Here is a 23721-nt window from a genome sequence, read left to right on the forward strand (position 1 = left end):
AATGCTAACGTCAACATCGAGTTGTTTTTGGAAGTACACTAAAATTGTCCAAAATGTTTTATTTCAATATATGGCAACAATTAGCATAGCATTAAGCATACTTTTGTTGAATTGGTTGTACATGTCAACAAATACAAGTTTACAGCTTTCAATTGTGTCTAATGAAGAACACTTGAAGGCTGTTTATTTAGCTGCTCACTTGTTAGCATTTAGCGTCATTGGTTTTGTACTTTTTGGCTTTTGACCAGAACTTTTTCACCCGTTGAGATGACCATTTATCACATAGAATACTTCGGATAAATGGGTTGTACTTTTCAACAAATACAAATTCACTGCGGTCAAATTTTTTAAGGTATGATGTAATTCAACTGTTAACTGTTTTTTTTTTTACTTCACTCAACTAATTAGAATAATTAAGTTTAATGGGTTGTATTAACAAAGATATGTACTGCTTTAAACTGCATATCATATGATAATTTCAAGACATGATGTAATTTAGCTGCTAACTTATTAGCATTTAGCATAACAGCCTTATTAGATTTGGCTTTTGACCAAAACCTTTTCACTTTTTATTATTAACCAGAATGATTCAGTTTAATGTGTTGTCGTTAAAAAAAAGAAAAAGAAAAAAAGTATATATATATATTTTTATTAATTATGTCAACGTAGCTATTGAGTTATCAGTATTTAAAATAATAGGGTTTATTTATTTAGTGCTTTCAATTAGTTTGATTCCATTTTTATTGTTAATTACAATAATTCTGTTGAAAAGGTTTATGTGCATTTAGCATAATTGGTATACTAAAATTAGCTTCATACTGTACTTTAACTTCATTTAGATGCTTTTTTTTTTAATTATAAGAATAGTAAACATGTACAAGTGTACTAACTTTGATTGTACACACTTGTAATATGCATACATTGCTCAAGCATGTCTCCATATAGAAAATTAAGAAATACATTTTCCTTATATTGCCACGTTGTGAAACTGCATTCATGAAAAACCAAAGCAAACTGACATAACAGTGCAAATCTCACAGGAATGTCATCGCCAAGGACGCTATGCAGCTCATAAATGCCTGACAAAGATGTCCATTCGCACCAGACACTGATTGTCATCATTCCTGTCACAACAAACTCAACAGCCTGCCGGGGCGGCGCCGCCACATCGATTCTTCTCCCACATGTACTTTCTCTCACTGCGGTTCGTCACCCATCTACGAAGTGTCCCGACGCAACACATTGAGCGTCTTTAAATGTAAACAAGATACGAGAGGACAGAACACACTTCCGGAGTCACGTGCAACTCCTGCCAAGCGGATCCCATGCACGGACCGCTTCAAATATTTATTGCGATGACGAATTTATTCATTAATAGCAAGCAAGGAACAAAAATAGGTAGGAGGATTCGACAACAAGGCCTCTCCTGAGAGGGGTGACTCACATGGTTGCAAATAAACTATGCCAACATTGCCACCTAGTGGTCACACTTGGCGATGCAGTTGAACACAAACGGGATACACGCAGCCATTTTTAACAACTTGAAAGGGAAGATTTTAAATAATTGGGGAAAAAAAAAGGGGGGGTTTGATGATTCTATCATGCAAGTGTATTGGCAATACTCTATATATCATGAAGCCATCATCATGTTTTTTTTTTAGATATTTGAAAGTGGAAAAAAGGAAAAGAAAAAGAAAAATAGTTTTAGCATGTTTTTCATTTGACATTGCGAAAGCGCAAGCAAACTATGCCAATAATAGATTACAATAAGAGCAAAATTCATACATTCTTGATTTAAAGAGGACATATGGAAATTTTTAATTTTTTTTTTTAGCTTGTACACAAACTGTTGGGCTTTCCACCCCCGGCTGCCCTGGCAACCAAAGACAGACTCAACATTGGCCCAACACTAAATGGGGCCGGGCTAAATTCAGCAAGTCAAGGAACAGGGTGTGGAAAGTGTGCTGTAACTTTTGATCCTTAGGATATTTGGGCAAAAGCATGTCACAGACGCGCAACTAAAAGCACGACTGAATAATCGGACAATATTAGCCCATTCAAAAGCGTCCAACCCTGCCCCCCCCCCAACACAACAACAACAAAAATGGCAGATTTTTCTTCGCCAGTTTTTATTTCTTTTTTAATACCATAAGACATACCTAATTACATTCGTAATCCCCTGCGCCCCCCCAAAAGGCAGATTTTTGCCGATTTCTCTCTCTGCTTTAAGTAAAAACATAAAAATTAAAAAACTGTGTAAAGCAGTCAAATTATCTGCCTGTAAGTCATATTTTTATTGTAAGTATTAAGGGACCAAAAAAAAAGTTTTAAAAATAGTTCGACTGATGAATCGATTATCGGAATTTCATACAGTCAAATATCAGAATCGCATCCTCCTAAAGAAAGTACAAAATAAAAACATTTGAAATGATGGGGAAAATTGCACGATGTTGTTAAGGAAGAAGAATCAACTTTTAGGTCTTTGCTTTCAAACAGAATTTCTCTTTAGTCAGCTTTGGAAAAATTCCTTTCTGATCTTCTCTTCAGAGTTGAAGATGAAATCAAAAGAGCCACACTTCCGTTTTAGGCAAGGCCCTCATTTAAATGTTCTTGCTTTCCCCTCATGGGGGGAAAAACCCTGCAAAAACAAACATTAAGGTCTTTGCGAGGCCGATTATTTCTTTTTATTAGCTGCCGTGCGTCCGCCCGTAGCCTGAACGTGAGACACATGACGAAGAGGATGGACGTGTTGCCAAGGAGACGCAGTGATGAGAAAAGTGTTGGATTTTTTTGGGCGTGAACACCTAAGCCCTACCCATGAGGAATGCGGGGGGGTGGGGAGTTCTCAGGTTGTGCGGAGGACAGTCGGCTTTTCCTGCAGCAAAATTTGTGTTTTGACATATTTATTTATTTATTTATCGACAGAATCCACCATCAATAAATAATGAGGACGGAGAGCAGTCGTGACTGGCGGATATTCTCGCTCCAGACTAAGCTGGCAAAAACTCAAACAGAAATAATCACTTCTTTTTTTTTTCCTCATTTATTGTGTTGAAAAGTGGCATAAAAGTAAGAAATACAATGTTGTTGTGACGGATATATTCAGCGGTATTAAATAAATAAAGTGCTCCAAGCAGGCTGCGACGTACGGCGTTTAAATCAAGGTCAAATAGGACGCACCCGAGCAAAGTCGCCCCCTGTAACGGCACGCTGGGTCATTGTCTCTCTTTTGTTTTCCTCCGCACGCTCTCCAAAGGCATCTCTACATTACATTTGCGAGCAAAACCCCGGCAGCTTTTCCAAAAGGAACTCATGAACATGCATGAGGACGTATAAGCGATTACCTCAAGTGCGTGCACATGCGTTCTGAACGCTGCAACGTGATGTGCTGTTCGTGGTGAGGGGATTCTTTCTGGCAGGTTGCCTTAAGTGTATGCCCCACTTTGTTGCGCCGTCACTGTGTCATTCCCCTTGGCAGCTGCAGGGGGCGCACTGCGCGTTGGCTTTCTGCAGGGACGCAGCTGGAGCGCCAACCTGAAATAATAAATCACATGAAATCAAGACGGAATAACAGTTTTCCAAATGAGGAGATTTGCGCAGCCTGTGGAATTCAAGGTCGTGCCGCATGCGCCACTAGGTGTCAGTATGGCCACGCGTTTATGACGATATCCCGCCTCTGCCTCACCCGGGCTTGTGCGCGAGGGGGCCGAGCAGGCTGGTTGAGTGGGTGGTTGGGGGTCCAAGGCCCCAGGCTCTGATTGGAATAGAAGTCCATGGGGTAGACCGCCTTCCAGGTCGTTTCCTGGAGGGCCACGGCCGCCTGAGGGAAGGTTGGAGAGTGGAAAAATCAACGAGAGACCACAAAGGTTTGGGATTTGATGGCTTCTCTCCAGCAAAAGGGAATTTTTTAGAGTGTTTTGATGTGCGGGTAAGAAGAGAGACTGGCAGTACAGATGAGACAGGTGTCAAAAAAGTGAGCTTGGACCAGGTGAGATTGTCACAAAGTTGTCGGTGGCTGCATGGCAAATGTAACAACAGGAGCGGCTGGAGAAGAAATGTTGCTCTTTTTTATTTTAAATTTCACTTGTTATTAATATTTGTAACTAGTTGTTTATCTTTTAGAAATTTTAACAGTCACAGAGTAAAATTCGGCTCAAGGGACATTTTGGCTTTGGTCTGTGGTCCAATAATAGATCAATTTAAAACTGGGTTAACCTCAGGGAACTATTTATTAAATGTGAAACTATCAAATGTTTGAAAAATTTATTAATTAGCATATATATATATATTTTACATTTTTACATCTTGATGCCAATATTGGCCTTCAATTTTTTTTTATATGCTATTAGTAAGCACTGATAGTCAAACAGGCAAATATTTATCCTCTGCAAAGAATGACTAATATTGAAAAATCTTACTGGGTAACTTACAGTAGTCGGAGTAGAAGTACTATTCTGCCTGCTTTGTGTCTGTATGAATGCATTCTCCTGCCTCCTGGTGGCTAAGGCAAGAACGCCAGAAGGAGCAGCACAATGAATTGGATTGAAACAATAAGTCATGTTGCAAAAACTGTTTCTTTTTAATTATGTTATTGCTGCATGGTGTTCCACAGGGTTCAATTTTAGGGCCCTTGCCAGTTCCATTGTATTTGCTGCATTGTATTTGTAATCCATGCATGTCAGCCAGCCCTCCCTCAAACATTTATAGGTGGCTTGAAATGTTAAAGTACTCCATAAAAAAAAATAAAAAAAAGTTGAGCATGCTTTTTTAAATTGCAATATTATAGAGCAGCTGTGAGTGAGCCCACCATATTGTTAAAATACAAATTCGAATTTTTGATGCTGGTTTGTGGTGTGTGTGTTTTTGTTTTGCAATATTTCTCCATCCAAAATGTTCCTATGGCTCCCGAAATGTGATATACCCGATTGCCATCGGGCAGCAACACAACGAAGGTGAACCATCCTGTGCTGAGCTAAGCGAGGTTTGTTTGTCTGGCCTTGGCGGAGGTCTTCTCTCGATCAGGTGCCATTTTTATGTCAAAACAGGAGCCTGATTTATTTGAATGACAGCAAGTCAGTTTTCGACTTTACATGAAGAAGAATCTAAACAGACTCAACTCATCTGAAAGGATGAATTTTTCACCATCTCATGTTTTTATGCTCCCCACTCTTCTTCTCTGTCTCCATCCCCTCCCTCCTTTCTGCGCATGCTAGCTCGCGCCCGCTAATCCCCACTCCGACAAGAGAGCCGAGTGCGTCTTATTGACTATAAATATAACATGAGAGGCCCTGAAAATAAGTGCCCCCGCCCCACCGGCCCAGCCCCTCTTCCCCGGGCTTACTCCGCCCTCTCAGCTCCTTTCCCTCCCGCCGCTGTCATCTTCTCTCTAAATGCCACAGCACATGTAAAAGCACTCACTGCCGAGAGAGGGGATGCGTTCCTTGCAGCTCAAATGATCTGGATGCAGATGTTTAAAAAAAAAAAATGGCTGCAAGGGAGAGCGGCACACAAAAAGGAGCTTGTGAGGAAAAACACCGTACCGTGTATAACCAGAGGAAAAACAATAAGCATTTTCTATTCAAAGCGGCGAGTCCCTCAGAGACATTTCACAACGATGTCTAAATGAATTAATAGCTCACGTTACCAAACCGCCGCCACAAAAACCAAAGCCATCACAATTCACATTCTTTTGTTTTTCGGGGGGGGGGGGTTGTTTCTCTAATCCAGCAGCAGCAGGCTTTGAAATGGATCTTGTTGAGGACCTCTCGCTCTATCTGCTGAGCAGCAAGGAGGGGCGGCGGCGGCGGCGGCGGCGGCGGCGGCGGCGGCGGCTATGCGTTCAGGGAGCCTGTAGGGGGAGCTGCTCCGCCGCTTGCCGTAAATTCCCCATTTCAAAACACTTTTGCCACCATTCACAATGTAGCTGCTATAACGCTACACACAAGTAGGCATCCGTTAGTGGCGTCGTGCGGCTTGTGTGGGCGTTCATAGAGCCGCGCCGTACAAGTGAACGGCAAGAGTGAGTGGGTCATTTACCTCATAGGGGGACAGCAGCGGTTTGGAGAAGGCCGAACCCCAATCGATGGACAGCCGAGGACACGCAATCTGCACCCACCTGTGCCAGGGAAGAAGGCAGACAAATTCCCACAAATCAGTCCAGATGGAAACTCATAGTGAAAGCATTTAGGAATTTGTCACAATGGGATTGAATTAAAAACAATGATGGGATTCAAGTGTAAAATGTAAATCACTTAAGTTTGACTAACTATAGACCAATTTCTCTATTGCCTCGATTTTCACTTGATAAGTTTCTATTAAATGGTCAGTACGGTTTCAGAACACAAATAACTACCTCAATGGCAATAATCAAAGCAATAGAAGAAATGAGAATTGCAACTGACTTCCCCCATAAAATGTTGTTGGTGTTTGTGTTGATCTCAAAAAAGCTTTTGACACAATTAATCCTACTCAATAAATTTGAAAAATATGGAATTTGAGGAGTTGCTGCTGGACAGTGGTTAAATAGTCGTCAAAAGGATAGAGTACAATATGTCATAATGGGGCAGTAGACATTCAATAAACTTAATATTTCTTGCGGGATCCCCCAGGGTTCCGAGCTAGGGCCAAAACTCTTTCATTTGTATACCAATGACATCTTTAACAATCACAAGGACTAAAATGTGTTCTTTTTCCAGATGATACCAATATTTTCCTTATGAGCTCATAACTACTGTGAACAATTAAACTAGTGAAAAGTGGATGGACTGGATTAAAATCATCTTTACATAACAAACAACTGTAGAACAAAATAAAAACAAAATGCAGCCAACCATGGACATTATACCGACATTGACATGAGTGTGCTGCTTCCGTTTTCATTCCGGTTAATTAAAGATAAAAAGTTCTGCATCCTTTTGTTTTCCCTCCTTTAGTCGTGCCACCACATAAACACTAGTTACAATCTGGAACGTTGTTTGTGGTTGTTGAAATATAACGGTTGTGGGCCGTGGATTCCAATCAATGAAATGTTGTGGAATCAGATTCTTCGGGCAGACGAAAGAAAGGTCAACTTGAAGGCCAATGATGGGACGACAAAACGTGAAAAAAGGTCAGGATCCAAAACATACCAGGATTTGCGCGGGATGTTCTGTAATACAGGTGCACATGTGTCAAAAGTCAAGACATTCAATTATTTCTTCAGATACTTTTGAAGTTTTCAGAAAATGTTCATATTGAACATGGAAGTCTAGGGTTGGGCAATTAATCGAAATGTAATGGTGATAGCACTTTTATCCACCCCATATAGTGCTCAATGCGCTTCACAATGCCTCACATTCACGCACACGTTCACTCGTCAGTGGTCGACTGCTGCACACTCGGGGTGTTGCTCAAGGACATTTCGATATGGTCACCAAGGGTGAGGATCGAACCCACAACCTCAAGGATGGGAGACGACCACTCTACAACTGAGCCATGCTGCTCCACGATCATAAAAACATTATAAGAAAAAAAATAATTAACGTGATGAAAGTTCTTCTGCCAACCCTAAGCATGATTTTTAAGATGTTTGTTGACAACACAATTGAAGTTTATTGCAAAACTAAACGCACAACAAAATAACAAGAATTGCCTTGCTTAACTAATTCACTCGCAGCCATTTTAACTAAAGCAACCCCCCTTTCGCTCCCGGCTGTTTTACTTGATTTTGACGGATTTTGCTAGGCCCACAGAATATTGTGTTCTATTGCTATAAAAACATGGGAACCTACCAAAATAAAGATTAGAGTCTTCTTTCATCAGGAAGAAAAAGTATATTTGTATCTCTTTCAGTTTTGCAGCAATTAGCATTAGAATATAGCTAAGTTTTATCATTATTCACAAATCTGTTTAGAACTGTGGGTAAATGAGCTTGTTTGCAACATGGCCCTGGTAGATCTCTTATACTCTGCTGCCACCTGCTGGCCGTTTTTGTAATTACTACCATTGTTTTGCCCATTCTCTGCAGTTCAGAGGCTGCATCAAAGTCTTCTGCATGCTGTAGCATTAAAAAAAAACATTCAAAAAACATATAAATATGTCTTTGGGACACTTAAAACATATTTATACGTTTTTGGGAGCAAATGAGTTAATGCTAAGTTAACACTCAACGGAAAGTTATATTTAAACTAGAATTTTGTCAACATTTTGAAATCAATGAATAACCGTGTTTACAAATCATGATTTCAATATCAACTCAAATAATCGGGATTATCCCTCTCCCCCCCCAAATTTTCTTTCTAAATGTCACATTTATGAGACAATTATTTCAACGCCATTATGTTGGCGGCAACGGTGTAACGATCCCCATACTTTTTGGATCTAAGCGTAAATTCACCTGAGTCACAAGACACCAAGATCCTATTATGGAGGCGGGGCACATATGCGTCCACTCTCACACATAGCAGCCGTGCAGCCTCCACCTGATCTCAGGCATCTGTTGGTGAGATGTGTCCTGATTCGCAAACAGCCGCGCTACGCTCTAAGACTGCGGAAGCAGTCAGGGGATGAGTGATGCTGCAAAAGGGGGTAGGTGAGAGGTCGGGGGCTTTTGGGGACAAAAAAATAAAATGCAGTGAGAGGGAAAAGAAGCAGAGTTTAGGTGAGTGTGAATTAAAAGAAAGAAAGAAAGAAGCACCATACAGGTCTCCATGGAGGTAGCCTACATAGCTGGCAGACAGAGGGGTGGGAGGGAGTAAGGAGGACTGCTGGGTGGGGTCTGTGTATGAAAGAGATGAGGAAGACGCAGATAGCGAAGGGAGGAAGAGCAATAAAGATGGAGCAGATGGAGACGAGGGCGGAGGGGCACGACGCAAGGAGAAGAGAGAGCAGCAAGATTGTCTGCCACAGAAGAGTGTTTACTCTTGAAAATGCATGAAGGGGGAAAGGGGGGGGGAGGTAAACAGCTGGAGGGGAGAAAAATGAACAATTTGGTTGGTGGGGGTCAGGTTAGCTTTCGCAGATCAATCCTATGCACGGCTCCGTTGCCGGTGAGGCAGCCCACCGTTGTCCCTAATTCCAATGATGGAGCTGAAGCTATTGATGAGGAAAGATGAAGTGGCATGTGTAAAGGCCAAGGAGATAAGACCAGATGTATGATGCTGCTTAAAGAGGCAAAGATGGAGAAAGCGGGGTGAGGAGTGGGGGATAAAAGCCTAATCGCTTCAATGTCAAAATTGCCCATCTGTCTATTCTCCCTTTTGCCAACTTTGGCAAAGTTTCTGAGCGGCTGAATTGATTGCACAGTTGACTCCCGCTCGGCACAGAAATATTCCGCCCGCCCTTTGGGCGAACGCGTGGCGTTTTCTCATTTTCAAATTCTGTTTTTTTCTTTTCTTCACGCTTCTAAACGTCTCTCTCTCCCGAAGAGCGAATTCTTTTCCACCCCTCGTAATTTGAGAGCCAGCTGAGTCACACACACTGGCGGCAATCTCCTTGTGTGTGCACGGCCGAGCGAGATGGTGAATTGGAAATAAGACCTTTAAGTCCATCAGTTGAGGTGAATCATTTGGAAGCATTTATGTGGCCTAACATTGCAAAGGCAATCAGCTCAGGAGGACACCTTGTAATTACACTAAAAGGGTTTGATTGTGCTGGAGTGGCTGCACAACATCCCGCACGTACTGTATGTAACTTGCTGTATGTACAACAGTCAGCTGAAAGGGATTGGAAGTGTTGTTTAAAGCAGAATAGTACTTAAAAAGCAAAGCAAGACTTCAGTCCACTGTGTAAGCAATAAGAAGGTCTAGGAGGAAAGTCAGATGAAGTAATGAACTCGAGGTTATTAAGAAAAATAATAATAAAAAAAGAGTTGAGGAGCAACTTAAGAAAATGTTTAAAATATTTACTGAACTGCTGTGGACACTTAGAAATGGAATTGCCCTGCAACTGCCTGGTGACCATTCCAGAAAATAGCAACGGTCCAGAATATCCAGCAGTTCTAGTTATAGGTAAAATTAGCGAGTCATTGTTTTTTCAGTCTGATTTAATGCGTGGATTACACTATAATATAAATAAAGTCTTACGATTGTGAATATTTGATCTATAGAGTAAATTATTTGCATAATTTATCGGTGTGGGAAATGTATATAAAAAAAAATTCCTGCAGAAATTTTGAATTTCACCGGTGACTCTTGCAAATCAGCATGGCACATTTGCTGAATAGTTTAAAGTAGGAATGATTCGAATCACTAAAAAATTATGGAAAATAATGTGTTTTTATTTTGAACATTTCAAAAACTGGGGCAATTCTGTGTCATTTCCTGTTGGCTTTGGAGCACTTCCTGTTGATTTTGAGGCAATTCTGGGTCCCGACCTGTTCATATAGAGACACTTGCGGATTCTCGATTCTCGATTGAATTCAGTCTGCCTCCTGGATTTAACGACGTCTCCTACCGCACCACCTCCAAAATACAATGCGGACATGCTACAAATGAGAAATTGTATACGTTGTACACCAGTTTCAAGACATGTGTGGAAGCTTTTGAGGCTGGATTTGTGTACTTGTTAAAAACAAAATCCCGTTTTATTGGTGGATCATTTATCTTAATATAAGTAGTATATTCCTCATTTCATTACTTTTTTCAGTGGGGTAGTGAATTTCTGCCTCCGTTCACTGTTGATTCTGCATATTCTCGCTGTGCTTGCGTGTTTTCTTGCAGGCAGAACGTACATACACATGGTTAAATGGTAACTCAAAATCATTGATTGCTGAGAATGTGAATGGTTGTTTGTTTCTATGTGCCCTGCCATTAACTGGGGCCGCATCTAGGACGTACCCTGATTCTTGGCCAATGTCAGGCCCTTGGACAGGATAAGTGGTAGAAGACAGATGGATGGATGGAAGCTTTTCAAGAGACCCCAAAATAACTCTCTCTCTCTCTCTTTCTACTAATTACACTTCACCAGAGCTGTGCAGTGCTGAAGGCAGTGAAAGAGGACAGGAGCAAAGTAGTGAGCTTTTGGCCTCGTCTCTTATATGGACAAGATTGAAAGCAAAGGATGCAGACTCGGAGACAACCTGTCATGTGAGCGCTAAACATAGCCGGAGACTTCACAACATTTAGTGCTGCTGTAACCACGTGCAGTCCTCGCCGCTTTGCTTCATTCCCGACCCGCCGCTGAAGCAATTAGGTTTTCGACACTGGCGAGAGGTAACGCGCTCACAGAAACCGCTATTTAATTGGCCCGTTGTCAAAAACTCAAATGAAAGAGATTAAATGCTGCAATGCATTGGGTGGTATGGCGGCGGTCTAGTTAAGATAAGCGTGTGTGGCGAGCAGATATGTGTACAGTAGTACAAAGCCTGCTTGGGGATCGTGTAATTACACACTTAAGAGAATATGATAATGACGGCTCTTTTTTTTTATATGACTATGTGGGTGTCTAAAGGCATAGAAAGCTTAAAATGGGAATGCGCGCCGTGTGGAAAATTCTCTCCCGTGCTTCCATTCCTCCCACAGCGCAACACGACGGATGCGGCACATTGCGAGTAGCCTGGTGGCTTGTTGTGTCTACTGTAGCCGGCCTCACACAAAAGCAATCATAGGGGACGAAGGGAGGTGGGAAACGAGAGCTGCTGAACAATTTCCAGCTGAGCGGATCAGATAAGCCAAATATACATGCAGGCGGTGTGTCCGATAAATTACGGATGCAATTATGAAACAACAGCAGCGGTCGCCGGCTTGTTCAAAAGACACCTTCCATATTCCGTCTCGCAAGTCACTCAACGAATGAATGAACGAGCACAGTTGGAACATCTGGACGTCTCTCAAAAGTTAAACGTGTTGTTCCAGGCACCAGAAGGAGCTCTTTAAGCACTTGATTATTTTTTCCTTCCTCTTTAAGTCATTGAATGGCAGCCATTTGCACTTATCACAAACTAAGTGCCAGCAATTTTCCATCATTTTGACAGATTTTTTGTCACACCCACAGAATATTCTGTTGTAGGATTTATTTTTTACATCAAATCCACCAAATCAATAGACTCTCTTCTTTCGCCAGAAGAAAAGTTGGAATCTACTCTTTTCCATTCTCTAGTAATCAGCAGTCCAACATTGGTACATTTCATGAAATTCAGCTGCACTGCCCAAAATCCGGAAACATTACTTTTTGCGTAAACAAACATATCAATCAAAAAAGTGATTTTGACATTTAAAAATTTTTGTTTTAGTAACACCTCTAACAATGGCTTCATCTTCATTCTATAAAATCAGCCAATTCAACATTTAGGAATGGCTTTAATCTAGTGACATGCAAGCACTGGAGTGACGCCGAATCGCCACGATGGCTCCATCAGCCGTTCGTGGCTGTTCACGTGACGACCTCGTCCTCCTCGTCATATCTCAAAGATCGTGATTTGAATTTATGCTTCAGATTGTCTGAATAAAAGTCTGTCGACTGTGTGCGACACCATGATAATTACGTTTTCAGTGCATTTTCAATCCACTTCCCTCTTCTAGTGGTCTGGCTCATTACCCACTCCTTTAAACTGCTTGCAATTTAAAGGGCCAGCGCATCAGAACCCCCATCAACACCACCCAATGAAAACATCGAGAATGACATAATTCGACCTTGGCACTGAATGTTTTGATTCTAAGCAAACGTACCCACCATTAATATATTTTCTTTTTGTGATGCTGTTTATTAGGCATTTTAAGCTATTAATAATGTAACCATAAATAAATACATAATGGCATACATTTGCCTTGTTGAAAAGGTTGAGTATTTGAGAAAAATGCCGTATTAGTTACTAAATCATGACCTAAGAGAAACATTTCTGACATAATAAAAAGTACTTCTACCAATCATGTTATGAAACCAACTCCGGGAGCTTTGGACAACCTTGGTAAAACGCATAAAAGTTGCATTGAAATTGTTTTAAAAACATCCCATCAATATTTCTTTCTTATTAATTTTACCTTCAGAAATTATTTTAATATTCTGGGATCATTTAACTATGACCAGCTCTAGACTTAAATGGATTAGATAGAAAATCAGTGGACAATTCAGCTACTGTTCATTCCCCTTAATATTGTTAAGGATTTATTTATTTTTATCAAAAAAGTCATTTTTCCCCTTCCATGTTTATACAGAAAGTAATGACCAAGTCCTGATACTGATACTGAAGAAAATGCTACCTTTGAATTTAAACATTTTTAAACGTTTTCCCCAAGGGCCACACTCACATGTAATTGAAAGAAAAGTCATTTTGTCTGTAATGAGGTTTTGTGGACAGGCGAGCTGGGTCTGACTTGCATAACTTGAAAGCTGTACTCAAACATCCATCTCAAATAGATGGCCGGACAACAAAAAGCAAAAACCACTTTCGCCATTTTCCAAGATCCGACCCCCTTCAACTCCCTCTGCATTGCTCTCTCTCAATCTTGCTCAAACCTGCCATCTTTTTCTCACTCCTCACTCACATGTCACACCTCATTAATGCACCGTAGAGTTAAACAATGAATCAAACTCAAATCGACATCGCAATGTAGTAGAATGAAATTTTCAAATTGTAAAGGCTGCAAAAAAACTAACCAAAAACGACTAGATGTAGGTCAGATTGCATTTGCAATATCAAAAAAAGGGGGGGGGGGTCTTATTTTTCAACAGGGTTCAGCCCCAAGTGCAAGCATGACTTGAAGACTTCCACATTTTAAGTTCACCTTTGTCCTTGTCCATTTGAAGACAATCAAATTGTGAAATCCCCGGCAACTTTCAAATGACTTTTTGTGATTAAAAGAGCAAGAATGAGCATTCATTGGCGGGGAGTTCCTCACACTGGGATTATCAGCGGCATGTTTTATCGACCTACTATAGATCCCTACGTGCGTCAACATCCCCAGTCTGCATGGCGTGTAAAGGAATTCTTGTTTATCTAGGTAATCCTTTCCGACTTAACAAATACAAGACGTGTAACATACAAATCGCCTCCGATATGCTTTGCCTGTCTGTTGATAAAACTGGACAAAGTGTCACTGCTGCAATAGTAAAAGCAGACACACTCCCCCATGAATGGCAATTATATCTGTGAAGCTGTAGTCTGTTATCATCTTGTTACAGCGAGCAATTCTTGATGACGCCCATCCAGCCTTCAACTATTCATGCACGTTTCAGTCATGATAGCAGAATGTATCAAAAAGCCGTTCTTTTGAAAAAGTGTTGCTCAGAGAGTCAGAGTGTATTCCTTGGACCAGTTGGTTTTTCGAGACACGAGCTGTCAATCGGTTGAGTTCTTGCTTTGACTTGTGAGCTCAAGCTGATGTATGATACCCTGTCACCATACATTGTATAGTGGCAGGGGACTCAAATGATTTCCCATAACAATAGGAAATATTCTTGAAAAAAAGCTTCAAGCTGTTTATTGACACTCTCAGCTGAAGGTTACTGTCAAAGTAAACAAAAACAAACAAACAAAAAAAAGCATATATTCTTTATGCTTTGCAAAGGATTATATGAGGTCAAACTCCACTGCAGTATATTTGTATGTCTGTGTTGTACTGCCCCCTTGGTTGCCAAGGCGTGCACATTATAATACACTAATTCTATTTAATTGTCATTGCCATATGTTTTTATAAAGTATAATATTATAGTGTGCTATTTTTATTATTAATAATTTAATTATTACATTTTGGGTTGTTTTTTGGGGAGGCTGGAACACATTAATGGCATTTCCATTCATTTCAATGGGTAAAGATGATTTGAGACGGGAACAAATTGAATTCATATCTCAAGGCATCACGTCACACACAAAAAATAGATTAGGAGGTGAAAGAGATCAATTATATCTTAACAGGTTCTGGTTTTGGAGCACATTTTATGTCCATTTCTGTGTTTGGACTACAAAAGTAATCAAAGATACATTAAAAAAGAAAGGAAGGAAGATGTTGGCAGGCCGTTTTCTTCTTAGTTTCTAAAGTGGTGTTTTCTGAAACATAGTTTGACAACCACTTCTTTATAACACAAGTAGTTTTCACACAAGGGAGTAAAAAAAACATACCAGAAAAAAAGAGTTGTATGTACTAAACTAAACTGAAAACTTGTGACCTTTTCAAATAAAGTATATTAAATCCTCCATGCATGCACTGTGGAAGCGACCCAAAAGGGAAAAGGCCACAATGATGCATTTATTTGCAAGCCTTAAGCAAACGGCACAAACCGAGCTAATATTGCTTGTCATCTCCTAAACGAATGTTTTTCAAGTAATGGTTGCTGCAGCAGGGTCAATATCACAATAAAGAGCACTTGGTGTCCTCATTTGAATCACTCAGGCGTCATGAAAATGTAGCTGAATAATGAAACTGCAGCACAATGATACGTCTTTTAAAATGTGTTCCTTTTGTTTTGTATCTTTTTTCCCCTCATGTCCCACACACTGTCTGCTAAATACAGCGTGTGTAATAGGTGGTTACATGATACAAAATGTTTTGTTTTTGTTTTTTAAAGGATTTTAATGTTTAGTTATTTGGGAAAAAGGCAATTTTGATGATGATGTGTGTTCTGCTTTCACAACCACATTGAACATTTTACAAGTGACACTGAAATTGCAGTCTACCCTGTCATTATGGGTTAATGGCCACCTAAAGAAGCCCTCTGATGTTTCCAGTGAAGCATTTTGTCTTCAATAGAGGCTGAAGGAGTGGCTAGTTGTAGAACAAAATGTTTTTTTTTATTGTTTTTTATGCATGTGTAGTTAAGCGCTTATCAACTATGTTTTGTTACTCCCCTATAGGAAGAAGACAAATATTCCACACCCAACCAACTTTCACCTCTGCAAAGGAGCTTACACACTCTGACAATGAGAGCGCCACTGCCACCTACTGTAGTGGATGTGCAGTTACACTTTAGTCTAATACACTTTATTATTAATATTATTAAAAAATGTTGGTAATATTTTTTTATAAATTATTTTTAACCACAGCTAACATAAGTTACCAATTTCGGTGTAGCTTTAACTCAACAGTATTGGTTAGTTTTTACGCCTTAGGTCAAAATCTTGACCCAATGCGCTGGGTCAAATTGTCAACCCGATACGCAGGGTATAAATAACCTCGCATTGGTTCGGATCCTTTTTGGACCCAGCACGGGGTTAGCTAGTCCAACCAACTTGGGTTAATTTCGCCCCAGCAGATTTAAGAGTAAGTGAAGGTCCTCCACCAACAACCATTTTTGGGTAAAATGAGGGTGTATCAAAGTACTGAGTGCAGATGTAAGGTAGGCAATGAGAACAATTGGCCAGCATATACTTAAAGGCTGTGATCAAGCAGTGCCCTACTTTTGGTAGCGTGTTAGCGCATGAGCATCTCATTACTCACGCGTCGATATCAGGCAGTAGATCCAACTTGCTGGGGAAAATCTCCGACAGAAGAACTCGGGTGAAGCGCCTGCCCAGCGACTCTAGCTTTGATTCCAGGTGCTACAGAGAGAACAGAGTTACAAGTGCTCCGGATCTGTAAAACGTGATTTTCTCGAGAGGTTGCGGCACCTAGCCGCTTGCTTTGCAGCCAACCAACGGAGACATTCATACAAGCACGCGTTTCCTTCAACTGTTTTGCCAGTCGGACTCGTTTTTTTTTCACGCATGATCCAGAGAGGGAATGTTTCCAAAACAGGAAAAATGCAAGCTTCACATAAAGTTAGTCTCAAGTTGAATTCCTCAAAAATGAAGGGCGCAGAGGTTCCACAATCAATTGACTTTTTGAAAGGGCATATACGGTAATAACACATATGCAGAGCAGATATTTAGAAATCTCAAAGATGTTTAGTAAGATAAAAACATCTGTCTGTCCATGTGAATACCTTCTTTTTTTTCCCCTAATCAGACAATACTTAAAACATTATCTGGCACTCCACTTCTTAATCTCTACAGATCAATATGGCAGAGAAGTTCAGCCTTTGTAAATCCCCTTTCAACCCTCCTCCTCCTCGTTTATGCTAAAATATAACCTCTCCCTCACTGGCGGGCAGAAAGACTACCACCATATGTCTTTCAGTGCACACCGATGACATTTATATGTGCTTCACGTAGTGGATTAGCATAGGTGCTAAAGCAAATCATACATCGAGTGTCAAGCGTGGTCTTGGAGTATCTCAAGCATGAAGGTTCCAGATACTATCAAGCCCTGCAAAGTTTGATAATGGTAGCAACATTTAAAGTGAGGGCATTAGAGCACTGAGATGTGGAAAACATGCAAGGCAGAAGTCCCGCGGATCATTTGATAATGACTGACCTGGATGAAATCTTCGCATGTATAATGAATCAGAATATGCATACGGTAGCACTTTATATGAATGAGTTCTTTACATGTATAGTTCACACTGTCCTATTGATTTTCATGATAGTTAAAATCAATAATCTGAAGTCTGTGGGCCATTTACAGCAGAAAGGAGGACTTGGTGCTATTTTTAGAACAAATAACATTTTAGATAAATTGTCAAAAAACCCAAATTCAAAGTAAAAATGGTCATAGAATAATTAGGGATTCATCAAATTCAAATGGCATCACAATGTAGTAGAATACACTTTTCAAATTACAAAGGCTGTAGTAAAAAAAAAAGCTTAATTTCAGTCGGTAGACTACAATAATTATATATTTATACTCTAATTATTATTATTTTTAATTACATTTATTTATACAGTTTCTAGGTATGTTCAGTGCTTAAGAAATGCAGTCAAAATATTTACATATCTTGCAATCTTAGCTTTATTTTAGCATATGCCTAACCTTTAAGACCAAAACATTTATGTATAATAAATCTGATATTGTTAATTGTAATACAGATGATTATTGCTTGTGTTTTTAATAAAATACACTGGAAGAGGACTTTGAAAAAAATAAACACATTTAATCGTAATCCCAATATTATAAAAAAAAAAAATCACTATAATTTTAGAAAATCGTTTATCCCTAATCATAATATATTTACATTTTATATGTATTTTTTAAAACACTGTAAACATTCTGTATCCATGTGATGGTTTATTTCATAATGATTAGCATTGTTTAAAAACAACATTGGCTTTTGCATTGTGAAGATTTCTAGTGCTGTAAAGGCTTGTTACTAAAAATGTCAGACTGAAAAATATTACAAGCTATTGCAAAGCAGGCCTAAGGACACAAACGGTGCTAAAACAAAACACACACTCTCACCTCCAGAACTTTTGGGTTTCCCTGACGTCCGAGCGTGCCCAAAATGAGCCCCCATCTCTGGGCTGTGCGAGCCTTCTCGATGGCATCTAGCCTCAAGGCACGCATGGCCTCGTGGTCGTAGTACTCCCGGGAGAAAACTTTACTGTAAGGGTCGTACCTAGACGGGAAAACAACACACATTCTCCGAACAGTCATCATCAAACGCAAACCAAGCGACTATTGTTCAGGTATCTATCCCAAGGACCGAAATGCAAGACGAGATTAAAAATCCAATCACGGAAACACATCAAGTATGACAGGAGTTGGTGTAAACTCGAGCCACTTCAGACTATCTAATCTGCTTTCCTTGGATACGGGGGCCGTCACTTGAGATTAGAATCTTGTTTGTGTCAGAGACCGGTGAGCTGTGCAGCTGTGCATATACCTATAACACAATTTCATTTTGCATATAAACAGCAAGTCATAAAAAACACATTTTGTCCTCGTCAGGTGTTATAAGAACACGGCACTACAGCAAAACATCACAGTTTTGGTTGACATTAATTTATCTAATACATGTTTGTCATTGTTTTTTTGATGAACGAAAACATCTTGTGTAATAACATAAGCCCGTATATAATGAATGAAAAATATGGGATTCTACTGGCGTTTAGTGCCGTGGCTAACAGGGTCTCGACCACAACAAAATTTTGTAAAACGCTTAACTATTTGCCTTATAGAAAATTGTTCAGGTATAAGTTTTGAAAAAACACTAATATCTAAACAACATGCAATTTCTTGACTGGCTGATTTTTGGTGTGCTTGATAAAGTACAGCCCTGGAATCCTGTGATTTTTCGGTATGTGTACCTCGGAGGAAAAGGTTTGGTCTATACCAGGGGTGCTCAAGTTCGGTCCTCGAGAGCCCCTATCCAGCCTGTTTCCCATGTTTCTCTCCACTAACACACCTGATTCATGATCAGGATTGTTATCAGGCTTCTGCAAAGCTTGCTGATTAGCTGAACATTAGATTCAGCTGTGCTGCAGGAGGGAAACATGGAAAACAGGCTGGATAGAAGCTCTCGAGGACCGAACTTGAGCACCCCGGGTCTAAACGATGAACAATTTCCGTTTCTTATTAACCCCCATGTAAACTACCCACCTTCGATTTGGGATCATTAACTCTTGTCCTGCCGTTAATGTTAATTGACGTTAACGGAAATCTCAACGAGTACCGCCGCCTATGTTAATTTACTACGTTGTTTTTTTATTTTGTTTTTAATGGGCAGCGCAACATCTTTGGGCAGCTCGGGTTTCATAAATGAGCTGTCTTTTTGGATAACGTTTGACAGTAACGTAAGTAATAATAATTGCTATTCACAGGATTTTACACTATATATTTTGATGATCAAATTGAAATGATGAAAAGGCAGATTTTTTTCAAGCAGAATTCATGCCTGATATATATTCAAATACCTGCTTTTGCTCCTATTGACAAACAACTATATATGATTCCTACATTTAAGAATAAAGAACACAGTTCATGCTACGTGTCATTTAGCATACCTGTAGGCAGGAATATCTGGATTTGCGATCATGATGGACTCCAGGTGAAATCTTCCATCTCCCAAATAGCTTTAAAAAAAAAATATATATATATTTTTTTAAGAGAAATTATGACAGAAAATCAGGAGAAAACAATTTGTGCAAATGTAAATCCAATAAGCAATTTAAATATATCTATCCCTTCCCTGTAGGCCACCTTGTAACAGAAGACTTAGCAGGCCTCAGGCCCGGAGGCTGAAGCAAAGGATCAACCTAGCTATGTTGTCCGGGGAACATGACCCCCAACGATTGGAGCATGCTGTTTACAGAGAATGCAAGCCCTTTCAATTAACCCTTGGCCTTCTACTGGGGATTCAGCAGATTCCGAGCGTAGGTGGTGTGTACAAACAGAAAGAACACCGAGGCATGGAGGTACCTGAAAACACGAGGCAAGGCATATCTATTTATATACCACAATTCTCTCCAGAGAGAAAAGGAAGTGCTTCACACAGCATATAGCAATGGAAATAAAAATATGTTGTGAAAAGTACAAACCCAGAGCACGTAGAAAAATGCTAATTACATGGGGGGGGGGGATGCAAACTCAAGCTCTTTCACATACTGAGAGGTTTTCGGTTATTGCCTCCCTGGAGAGAGAGGTTGGTTGACTCTGTCCACGGATTGACATTTATTAGTCCACTCCTCGCACTGTAGAGTGCTAAAAGAGTGTTTGGAGGAAGCATTTGCACAGTGCAACCGGGTTTGGACAAGGGTTGAACACATTCTTGGCTTGAGCCAGGACATAGCCTGAGGTGGCAACTCCCTGAGTTGTGTGTGCCACAGAGGAAAGGTGCTTGAAAAAAAAAGAAGAAAAAAGCTCCATGCAGCTTTTTAACTGAGCTATGCCGGCAGGTGTTGTCGAAACCCCGTCATGATGCGGTTGCCAACTAGTCTTGGAATCCAAATGAAAGGTGCTTTGACAACAAAAGCTCCTGTTCTGTTTTGTTCATTTATTTTCTCCTGGTTGAAGAAAAGTCCAAGCAGTCACAACAGAACATGTCAAAATGTTCTCTTTGCTTAACTCATTCAAAACCCAAAAACGTGTAAAAAATTTTTTAATACTTTGTCTTTTACTCCCCAAAACACATTTATACGTTTGTTTTTATTTTTATGCAGGAGCATACAGAAGGCTTTGATGCAACTTCTGATATGAAGAGGTGGCTGAAAGCAATGGTAGTTATTACAAAAAACAGCCAGCACGTAGCAGCAGAGTATAAGAGATCAGCCAGAGCCAAAAATATGTTGATACATTTGGAGTTCTGGCTTCATTTTGAGGACCCATGATAAAACTTTTCTCCATTGTTCTCAACAGATTTGTGAATAATAATGAAATTTAGCTATATTCTAATGCTAATTGCTGCAAAGTGGAAACAGATACAAATATTCTTATTTTCCCCTGATGTAATAAGAGACTCTTATCTTTCTTTTGGTAAGTTTCATGTTTTTATAGCAATAGAACACAATATAGAAGGAAGGGGATTGCTTCAGTGAAAATGGCTGGAAATGAATGAGTTAATGTAGGCTATCTGGTATTCAAGTTTAAGACTTTTGTTTATAGGACTGCTTCAATCAATTTAAAAATATTAAATGGAACAATGGCTGTGCTGCTTGATGACTCCACATCGTTTGCACAGGTGTCATTGGTTGGCATTATAACACTAATGGTACCCTTACATTACATAAAGAGTCACTGCACTTATATCAAGTCTTTGTCATAGTTGCTATAATACTAGTAGGGATATAACAATAAGCGCGGTATCACGATTTTGTGACATTACAATTGCTACCATATTGTCGTCATGTTACGATATTAAAAGCAGCACATCTCTTAAATAGCCCAGGTTGTTCTCCATTTGTTTAGTTCTAGCACCCTGTGGTGGTTAGTTTATTAGTGCAGTTTAATTTGAATTGGGCATGTTTTGGCCATAAAGACCCACATAATGGCCAGATGAAGGGGAACGTAACACGTTAGAGTTCCTGCACAAATTGACTCGATTCACAATGTGTGTGTGTGAATTGGCAAGTGAGTGCCTAATAAGTGTTATTAGCGTACACTGAGGTTAATGTTACCGGTACTATTTCTCGCAGATTTTTTTTTTTACAGTAATGCCCCTATTTTATAAAATTCATGAATGTTTGAACAAAAGCTTAATGTGAGAAAAAGTAAATGCCTCGCTGAGAAAAGTGTATAAACTGTGTGGTGAGGGGTTTTAGAGCCTTAAAACGTTTATAATAAATGTAAAACATAAAGCTCTCTACTTCGCGGATTTCATTTATCGCGGGTATTTTTTTTTTAACCTAACCCAGCGGAAAATGAGGGAACACTGCACAGGGAGTCCTCAAGTTACGGCGGAGTTCCATTCCTATGCTGGTAATGCAACACGAACTTCGACTGAAGTCAGATTTTCCCGTTAAAGTCAATATTTACATCCAAATACTTTGTACAGTAATTTTAAAAAACATATTTGCGCAACTTGGAAGACGCTGGAACCAATATTTCACGTTTCCGCACGGACATTCATTGAAAACGGACGGCAGAGCGGAGCTAATGGAAACATGGAAATGTGCCGCGCCTGATTGGCGAATCGTCCTGCTGATGGACGTCCGTTGCTTTAAGGTAACAACAACACAACTTTAAATAACTTTAAAATGGCTTATACTGTGGGAAATTTACGAAAAAAAAGAAGGTGCTACGGACGAGGCACAGGTGTTATAAAGTCGAAACGACGTAGGTTGCGTACGACGTAACTTGGGAACCCACTGTAACCCAAAGTGTGTTTGGTTAGTTAATTAGATATTGACACAACCACACAATGTTATTGATGCAACTACATATGTGTTCACACACATGACCAGATGAACAATGCCAGGGGGGGGGGGGGGGGGTAATAAACTAGTGTTCAATTGAAACCAAGACTAAAAGATGATCATGCATGGAGAGTCCATTCTCTAGCCTTCAATCAAGGTTTGAAGGTTCACACTGTGAATAATTGTGTTTTCAGAGGGCGAGGGTTTAAGGTCAATGTCCCCTCTCATTACTGCACACTGTGTACAGCCTCAGTAGGATGTGCAATTAAGATGACTAATTGTTGAATATTTATAGCTGCTGGGAAAGAGCTTTTGATGCTTTGCTGTGTAGTCTACCTGGAAACATGTCCCGCCAAGATTTGATAGCTTTATGAGTGTGTGTGTGTGTGTGTGTGTGTGTGTGTGTGTGTGTGTGTGTGTGTGTGTGTGTGTGTGTGTGTGTGTGTGTGTGTTAAAAGCACACACACTAAGAGCTCTCTCTGTGCATGCGTTACATCACATAGACTATTGATTGTAAAATGCACTCCAACGGTCTCTTTGTTCCACTGCTCCTCTTTGCTTGAAAACATCCAAGGCCCTCGTATGATTATATGGTGAACAATAAGCCGGCTGCACTTCTGTGACAGATGTCCTCACTTCTCGCTCGCTTTCAGAAGCTGCTTTTACCAAAACCTCGCTCTCCCGTCAATCACAGCCCATCAATTATGAAATATTCTTATTAAGTGTGCTCTTAGTATAACTAGTTACTCATCTAGTTATTCATCGTTACATTATGCAACGCTGCCGTCTTTGCATTCACATCTGCATTTTGGTCTATTAGCAGCCAGAAAACAAGCAAAGGAAGCGTGGAAGTGGTGTATGTGAATTTATCAATTATACATTCATTATACGGCACGCTGTAAAGAGTGGCTTGAGAAAGCATGAGACATCAATGATGTGAAAGCTCTAAGTTGCATTCATTACCTAAATGGATGCATGCTTATAATTAGAGAATAATTTCCTCATGAGGTTCATGAAGTTTATCTAGCCATCCGTCCACCTACCTCGGGTCAACGCTGCAATGCACACAAGGCTGCAAGTACGAGCTGCAGGTGATCACTTTTTTGTGACCGGCGTATGTCCATCAAGGACAGATTTCTATAGAA

The 23721-nt window shown here is 40.0% G+C and overlaps 1 protein-coding gene across 2 annotated transcripts in view; it reads right to left on the reverse strand.

Moving 5' to 3' along the window:
• Positions 1-2436: 2436 nt before the first annotated feature.
• dph1 (diphthamide biosynthesis 1) overlaps positions 2437-23721 on the reverse strand; it is a 70637-nt gene continuing 49352 nt past the window's right edge. Inside the window, exons 7-12 of one of the 2 annotated variants that reach the window (XM_086080481.1) lie at positions 19730-19798; positions 18186-18342; positions 16350-16450; positions 6037-6115; positions 3686-3820; positions 2437-3534 (exon numbers count right to left, since the gene is read on the reverse strand). In XM_086080481.1, coding sequence (XP_085936607.1) covers positions 3463-3534; positions 3686-3820; positions 6037-6115; positions 16350-16450; positions 18186-18342; positions 19730-19798 — 613 coding nt within the window. In that variant the 3' untranslated portion in view covers positions 2437-3462. The remainder of the gene's footprint in view (positions 3535-3685; positions 3821-6036; positions 6116-16349; positions 16451-18185; positions 18343-19729; positions 19799-23721) is intronic. The other variant, XM_086080480.1, reaches the window with a different exon arrangement.

The sequence above is a fragment of the Leptonotus elevatus genome, chromosome 7 (genome assembly GCF_054856555.1).
Source record: "Leptonotus elevatus isolate MCC_2025b chromosome 7, RoL_Lele_1.0, whole genome shotgun sequence".
Classification (NCBI taxonomy): Eukaryota; Metazoa; Chordata; class Actinopteri; order Syngnathiformes; family Syngnathidae; genus Leptonotus; species Leptonotus elevatus.